The 8,827-nt window shown below is 34.6% G+C and overlaps 1 protein-coding gene across 1 annotated transcript; it reads right to left on the bottom strand.

The window, feature by feature from the left end:
• Positions 1-1,345: 1,345 nt before the first annotated feature.
• LOC25479942 (peptidyl serine alpha-galactosyltransferase) lies at positions 1,346-8,487 on the bottom strand. Its single transcript, XM_013587622.3, has 7 exons — positions 8,041-8,487; positions 5,989-6,403; positions 5,566-5,766; positions 4,316-4,791; positions 3,187-3,351; positions 2,716-2,959; positions 1,346-2,129 (listed from the first exon to the last, which is right to left on the bottom strand). Exons 1-7 carry the CDS (start codon positions 8,334-8,336, stop codon positions 1,530-1,532), a joined length of 2,397 nt encoding a protein of 798 aa, XP_013443076.1. The 5' UTR covers positions 8,337-8,487; the 3' UTR covers positions 1,346-1,529.
• Between the last annotated feature and the right edge of the window lie 340 nt (positions 8,488-8,827).

Raw genomic sequence — 8,827 nt, 5'->3', positions numbered from 1 at the left:
TTAACCACTGATTGTGATTATCACTAAAACTAAACTTGAATTAAAACAAACTAACAGTTTGCATGTATTATTTGAGCCAACTACATCTTTGTGTGGCCACAGGTACTTATGAAGTCATGAGACACAACACAAACACTCACTTGTCTCATCAATTATTTTAGGGTTTACATATGTTTTTCGTATTTGAAAATATAACAAGTATTGCTACTAACTTCTTTATGTGCAATTGAAATTATGTTCGATATATCATTAATGTATCAAATAATCTCCTTGTCCCCGTGAGCATAGCTTAGTTGGTAGGGACATTGCATTGTTAGGGGCCGGGGTTCGAACCCCGTACACCCCACTTATTCAACTTATAAGGTGAATTCTAGCCACTAGACTACCTGACCCAAATAAAATAAAAACTCCTTGATTTTTTATTTATATCTACAATTTTGCAGCTTTTGTAGAGAATGCTTGCTATCGGCCCCAAAAAAGATTAAAGAGAAGTGTCCCATGTGCAGGCAAAAGATCACAAGGTCTGTGTGTTTATACAGTTTTTGGCTTTACAAATTCACATATTCCTGATCAAGGTCTTAAAATGTGCACCACGTCAAGTGATGCGACCGCAATATTACGGTTGCAGACTCTGTTGCAACCGCATGACTAAAAAAATATCGGTATCATAATGTGGTATCTTAAAGATTTTTGTATTTTTCTTTTATTTATAGATATATAAGATATTGTAAAGAATTTATAGATTTAAAGAATATTTTAAAGAATTATAGATATTTTAAATTAATGGGTGCAACCACAATTTAATTAAAATCTTGTTATTGATTGCTAATGGCATTGCTTTCTTTTGCAGAAATGATGTTTCTTGCAATGTGAATACAATTCTATGGAACACAATACAACTCTTGTTTCCTCAAGATGTCAAGGAAAGAAAAGCAACTAATTTCTTCAATAGCCAACAACAACCGAATGGAGCATCAAGCAGTGGTTTGATGAGTTCAAGGAGAAATGAGACAACAACGTCGATGGCCAATAATTTCATCGTAACTCCGGAGGATATCGAGGTAGAAGACAGGTGGGACGATACAGCGTTGGACGATATAGTGATGGATTTGCTAGAAAACTTGTGGAACAATTGATTGATTATTTTTTTTGTTGGTTAAAAGGTAAGAATTTTAGTTTATCATTTGAGTTGAATTATTGGAGGCATAATACCACTGAGAGATTATTTTAATGGCAAAGACTATTTTGACAAACAAAGTTTACTATCAGAGATTATTTTAAAATTTTAATACATCGATTGACTATTATGACTACTTGTTAATTGTTACACAATCAAAGACTAAAATGACTATTAACTAAAAATGTATTATGTATAATCAAGGCCAAAAAATACTAGAGGTACATCAAGGCGAAAAAAAACATTTCATTACACAATTTTCATTACAAAACAATTTATTTTTATATATGAAAAAAAAATAAGCAATATAGAAGCAAAAATTACTAGTGGTACATAGAGGCCAAAAAATGCATCATGTATACAAGCTTCTTCTTCTGACTCTATGGTGTTTCATTTTCATTCCTTTTCTTTTATGACCTGAATGCACCCAAAAAATCACTACCAAGAAACCTAATCCAGAAAATACACAGAAAAATAACACCCAAAACCTAAAAGAACTAGGTATCGCCATTTTATCATTATGAACACTAGCAAATTCATCTGAATCATTTTCTAACATATGTTTTCCTTTTACATCAAATTTCTTTGAGATTACACTTTCCTCTTTAGTGACCCCTTTTGATGTCGACAAGGAACTATCTCTATTGCACCCCCTTCTCTCATGATGTTGATCCAGTGCTTCATTCAGTGTCTTGATACATTCTATACTGAGAAGGTTTTGCTGAAAACTCTTCTCATCGTCACGGTTGAGACTTGATGGATCTGGTGGTTCTGGAAATTTGGCCCAACATTTGTTGACCATGTCGATTTCTCGCCATTTGGCCTTGTCAAAACTCCAGTTCCCAACACCAAATGGCAATCCGTAGTGGAAAACTCTATATTTTATGCTAGGTTCGAAAACATATCCCGGATATATCATTATCTCTCTGTTTATAGTATGCCTTAATTTCAACTGCATCAATATAATTAATGGTTATATTAGTATACCAATTACCAATGCACAGTTCAACAAACCATGTTAAATATCAACACAGTATGATAGCGGATGAGATATTTCACAATTATTAATGCAGCATACAATAACAGGAACAGTTACGATTTATGAGCCACGGGGCTTTCAATCAGTAAGCCATTTCCATGTAGGATTAGTTTGTATTAGGTTAATTGAGCTTATCTATTGGCATAAGCACTTGCGTGATTGTTTGGTAGTACTTATGGAAATAATTTATGACATGTCCATAAGTTGTTTTCCTTATTTCGGTAAGTTTTCCAAGATAACTAATGAAAACAGCTTATAGCTTATATGAAAACAATTTCACTTTATATTTTGGAAATAGCTTATACATAAGCACTTATATGTTAAGTCTTTATGCTATTAGAGCTTAATTAAGTTTTTTTATCCAAACAGGGCAAATATAAAATTTCAACATGATTTAATTATTTTTCATTGATAGTGTGTCAACTTAGTATGCTTGTGCTCGGATGAAATGTTCTGTAGAGTATGCGCGACAACCGAAAAGAATTAAAAAACAAAATACCTCTGCTGCGCCAAACGAGTAACCATACATCTCGCTAATCCAGCCAGATTCGTAAATGTCTCCTGTTACATTTCTGGCATAATGAGCTCTGTCAGCTCGAACCTCCTCAGTTTTATGCAGCCAGAGTAGAGCAAATTTGCGCAGATCATCTATATGCATAATAATTACGCCACCAACCTTGTCACAAGCCTCAGGATGACTAGTATGTAATTTTGCAAGCTCATTGTCACAGCCAATAAGGTAGCTAGCATGTAAAAAAACAAAAAATTGAAACATCACACTCATGCAAATTAAAAATGTTGTGTATGTATACATTAAAATTAACAACTCTGTCCAGTAAGAGCAGCTCAGATGGTTAATGATTGCACCAACACTTAGTGTGTGAGTTTCGCTACAAGACTCATTGAAACCAAAATAAAGATTAAAAAATTAACAGATCTCACAAAGGTAAATCAAGTTCATCAGGCTTACTCATAGGGTGTTGAAACAGGCTTGCCCCTTGCAGCTTTGAATTCCCATGGTGTAATTGGGCCTCTCATTATCATATCGGCATCAAGAATCACTATGAATTCAGCATCAATATTTGCATGATTAAGCCAATGGAGGACTGCAGCTGGTTTATTAATTGCCGGGTACCTTATATGAAATTGAGAGAAATTAACTTATTTTTCTAAAGTCTAAATAAACCATCAAATAAAGAAATTAATTGTGACCAAATCTCAGTAACTTCACATTTGGTACTGTTGAGTAAGCTAGTTGTATAATTTAAACAAGAAAAACCAAACATGAGCCAAAAATGAGTAATTGAATAAGAGTTGAGTTTCGGACAAATGAGTAAGAAATCTTTATTAGGAAACCACCATTTTGTGCACGTATGTAGCACGGACACGAACACCGGACACGACACGCTGACACGCCGATACCGCCAATAATTTGAGAAAATCACATAATTCAGTGTAATTATAAGTGTCGGTGCCGTGTCGGTGTCGGACATGACACGTGTCCGACACCGGGACACGTTTAATCCAAGAAGTGTCCGTGCACACTCGTAGCAGTTGATACTGAACATTTAGAAAAAGTATAACAGAATGAAATTCTCTCCATTGCGAGAAACCTGACTTCTCCTCTTTCTCTCTCTCCAAACTATTGATGCCGTTCAATTACTACCTTTACTGTAAGGGTATTAACCCCCTAGGCAACAGTTACAACAATTATTTTGTAATATCTTTGATACAGACTATGGTTAACATTCTTATAATTCCCAACTTAGACGAAATCGGAAGTCTACACAGTGATACCAAAGAGCAGCTATAGTTTAAAATTGCCAGCTAATGACTCCTAACTTTTACATGCAATGCCATGCTCTCTAATGGCTGAACTAAACAAGGGGGAAGGGCCTTTCTGTAAAAATCAGGGACTAATTGACTGATGGTTGCAATTTCAAGTACGAAATTTCCTATTTACTCTAAAGTTAGTTCTTTTCTCATTTAATGCTTGACTTCTTAACCACTAATGTTGACACCAAAGTCCCAAGGGTCACAAACTAACAAACTAAGAAAGTAAACATAACACAATTGAAAATTGAATCAGACATAATTACCAATCGCCTGTTAATGGATGTTGACTCATAGAAGGAACGTAATGTGTGGGAGCCAAGTTACGGCCTTTGTATAGCTTTAAGTCCTCATCGGAGCAGCTGAGAAGCCTAGTGATATTTCCGGGCTGTCCACTTAAATGGAAACTATGCATAAGTCCGACTGTCTGCCAATCAAAGTATGAGCTGCATTCAGTGGAAAAAACAGTATGGATTTTCGGATATGGCCTGGCAGGATCATGATCAACCTGTTCTTGAATTTTATCCTCCATCATTTCTAAAGTAGCAGGAGTCGCAAATTTCGGTCGAGTTAGTTTAGCAAAGGTTCCACTTTTTAAATAGTTCAAGTATTTAGACCATGGTGGTTTAGGGCAGCCATTTGATGCATGGTGTAACAATAGACCTTCATTTAAAATGTTCATGCACTCTATACTCAAAAGTAGTCCTCGTCGTAGATTTGCGTCAGTTTCCAAGACATTCACCTGCAATAAAAAACTTTCAATTTCAGTATAATCTGGGAAAAACCTTATGCTAGAATAATTGAAGGAACATGGATGGATGTAGAAGATTAGCACTTAAACTTGTTACAAGCAGAAAATTAAGAGAATTATAAAATAATAAATTGGAAATTACGAGAATTGAGAGAGTCCTACAGACAATTGAGTGTAATAGTAAAAAGAGAACAAGTATAGATAATCCAATAGACCATTAAGGGCTTGTTTGTTTAAGCTTTTGATAAAACTGATTTGTTTGGCTACAGTTTGAAAAGAAAAAAAAAAATTATTGTGAAACAGTCGTACTTCACCTGTTTTTCAAAAAGCTACTCAGAGTAACTTCTCCAAATAATCCGAAATCTACATTTTTCAGATTCTGATCGTTTTTCAACAACATAACAAAAAACCTACCAATATTTAAATTTGATTTTTCCATAAAAACTGAATCAAATGGGATGTAGTTGTAAATAAGCAGGAAAAGTTTAAAATAGGTGTTTCTTGAAGGGATTTTTTATTTTTTAAGGGATTTCTGTTAGAGGTAGAGTCTTGATCCCTCAAAACCGGAATGAGTTTGATTTTCTGCTGTATTTTACGAAGTTGTTTTATTTCATTAATAAAAAGTTTGAGATTTGTAATTTTCTTCAACAAAATTCAATTTCACTTGAATATTTTTCATCGAAGTTATATCATTATGTCACAAAATGAGAGAACCTGATATTCTACAAGACACAATTTTCTTGCAATAGATACTTTTTTCTATACCTCTCTAGGATAAGGAGGTTGAGGAAAGAGCCGTCCACAATTATAAATAATGTCGTCGTCGTCATGATCAGCCTTACTAAATGACCAATTCCCTACACTAAATTGCAGCCCATAGTGGAGAAGAATTGGCTCAACACCCTCCTGGGGAGCATAACCAGGGTATATCATTATGTTATCATTGATCTTGTGTCGGAGCCCAACCTGTGAACAATTGAAGAACATTGAAAGGAAATTATTAGAAAGAAGAAGGTAAAAAGGAAAACAGTTAGTGAAAGTTAAATAGTTCAAAAACTAGAAATGTAGCGCCAGATGAATATGGTCACTATGTATAAAAAAACCGAATACAAGTAGTTTTTTACTTATTTTATTACGGAGGGGATATAATTCTTGAGATAAAAAACCATTTCGAGAGTGAAAACTCACTTCTGCAGCACCAAAAGAGTATCCATACATCTCACTGATCCATCCTTTCTCATATATGTCACCGGTTATGTTTGCTCCCCAGTGGGCCTTATCTTGCCGAACTTCTTCTGTTTTTGACAGCCACATCGGTGCCAAAGCTCGCAGGTCATCTATATGCATCGCCAAAAGCCCACCGACTTTGTCACAGTGTTCGGGGTGTTTCGTGTGGAGTTGAGCCAAAATATTGTCACAACCTATTAAGTACCCATAATATGCTGCAACAGGTCTTCCTTTCTCTGCGCCAATTTGCCAAGGTCTAATTGGGCCACGGATTATCATGTCTGCATCCAGAATGAGAACCCAGTCGACATTTTCTGCATCTTCACTATGTTTGAGCCAATGTACAATCCCAGCAGGTTTATTTATGGCAGGGTACCTGCATAGTGGACAGAATTTACGTCTTGTTCACCTTATCGTGTTAGAAAAGGAATTCACTTTTGTGATTTGGTATTCATGTACACATCTCATAATCAAAAAAGACTTCAAATTCATAACACTTTGAAAGGCGTAATAGTAAGGATCAAACCTCTTCAAAAAGTACTAGCAGGAATATCTTATAAGCAAATTATGACAAAGGAGGAATAAAAAATTTATTTAGGAGAGGGCAACCATGTTTGGGACGAAAGCGGACACCCCAGATTGTGGGGAAATTATAAGAATAAGCACTGAAGAAAGACTTCTAAAAAATATCCAAACCCATTCTCTCTTCTTTAAGAGTGTGTTTGGATGGGGGAATGTAATGTTTTGAGGGAATTCAACTACTTTGAGGTGAGTTCAAACAATAGAATTCACCTTAAAGTAGTTGAATTCCCTCAAAACATTACTTTCCCTCAAAATATTCCCTCATCCAAACACAGCCTAAAACTTCTCAACAATAAGAGAATTTATCATAACTCACTCCCCCTTCCCTTCAAAACCCCCTCCCAATCAAAGCCTAAAATAACGTCCGACATAAATGTAGATAAGTACAACACAATGTGTGAGAAGTCATTCATCATTCAAATCGAAAACTGGATACGAACAAGCAGAAAAACATCAGAAAAAGGAAATTTTTCATATAAATTGAGGCGAATACAACAAGCAGTGAAGACAGATAAAGTGAGAGATATGATTGAGAATTAAGAAAGACCTTAAAAATCGAGGAGAGAAAAATACGCGGTTGTAACTTGTAATCACAAAAAAAAACATAGAAACCAGCAATTAATTTTACCAGCCATATTCCATTTCAGCACAAATCTAGAGATATTTTCACTGAAATAATTTAGCTATGACATAACATACTCAATTCCAAAACTTTGGTAGTTTAAGCATATCAATTAAGTTATGAAATAATTTTGCAAGGTTAATTACTATGGTACAAAACATATCAATTAAGTTATTACTTAATCTTTGTGCAAATACCAAAATTATCAAAGTTTAGGAATACCAATAACTGCTATATAAAACATAATTACAAGTGAACGCAACTAATATCATAGGACAATCAATAATAATAATAGCAATAATAACACATCCCATCTCATTCCCTCAACTAAATACTTTGTATCCTAAATCCGGTACATCCCAAAACGTTTAACCAATGACTAATCACTATCGCAGAACTTTCAACCAATGATTAATCACTATCGCTCGACCAAAAAGCTGCTTCACTACCCTTGGCCATATTTTCTAAAATGTAACCCCTTTTATATTATATTTGGCCAATTTTACCCTCTCCCGAGATGCACAAATTCGGACTAGATTAGTCTGGATGTATACATCCATACCGGATTTGTCCGGATGTATCTAGATGCATACATCCAGACCAATCTCATCCGCATTTAGGCATCTACAACTTCATCTCTCTCACATCCGAACGGTTTCCATAAATGGATTTTTTAAAAACATTCAACACTTCATTTCTCTCACTCTAACAAACTCTCACTCTACTCTCTCTCTCACTATAACTAACAATTTAAACTAAAATCCAAAAGAAACAAAACTGATTCAACTTAATCAAAACACAAACTTTACCTGTCACCAGTCACAGGATGTATACTCATAGAAGGAACTTCAAAAGTGGGAGCTAAATGCATCCCTCTATAACTCTTCTTCTGCTCATCAGTACAACTAAGAAGCCTCGTAATATGTCCAGGTTGCTTCACCTTTCTGAAACTATGCATCAATCCAACTGTCTGCCAATCGAAGTAGTTTCCACATTCAACTGAAAACAGTGTGTGGATCCTCCATGGTGCCTTATAAGCAGATTCCACAGTGAAAACAGCATGACCCAGAATCACAAAAAGCATCAAAATCATTACTTTTCTCATTGTAGCTTGATTTTAAGGTTAGATATGAAATGGGTTGTGTCTAATTTTGTGTGTAAGATCTGAATTCCTTGGATTTGAAGGCATAGTGTAATTATTACCTTAAAGAGGTTGTGCTAAGGTGGAGTCAATCGTTGGATGGATATGTTTTTATTTGTAGTCGCATTTTAGTCTAAACTATATTTGTAATAAAAGTATTGTTTTTTTTTTTTAGTGAAAAAGAAAATTCTCTTGTTTTGATAATTATTTAGCTTTTATTTTTTTTGAGAAACAAAGAATTATTAGTTAATTAATTAGTTGGATCAAGGTATTTGTTGATGTGTTAGTTGATAAAGAGTTGAATTAAATCTCATGAACGAATAAGTTCAACTTTTAAGAGTTATAAGGGTGTGTTTGTTTCAGAGAAAAAAATTATATTCCTTAGAATGACATTCTTAGGAATGCTATTCCAAGAAATAGTATTTCTACCCATGTGTTTGGTAAAAATTTGGATT

The sequence above is a fragment of the Medicago truncatula genome, chromosome 7, assembly GCF_003473485.1.
Source record: "Medicago truncatula cultivar Jemalong A17 chromosome 7, MtrunA17r5.0-ANR, whole genome shotgun sequence".
Taxonomy (NCBI): Eukaryota; Viridiplantae; Streptophyta; class Magnoliopsida; order Fabales; family Fabaceae; genus Medicago; species Medicago truncatula.
This window is presented reverse-complemented; position numbering and strand designations above follow the sequence as displayed.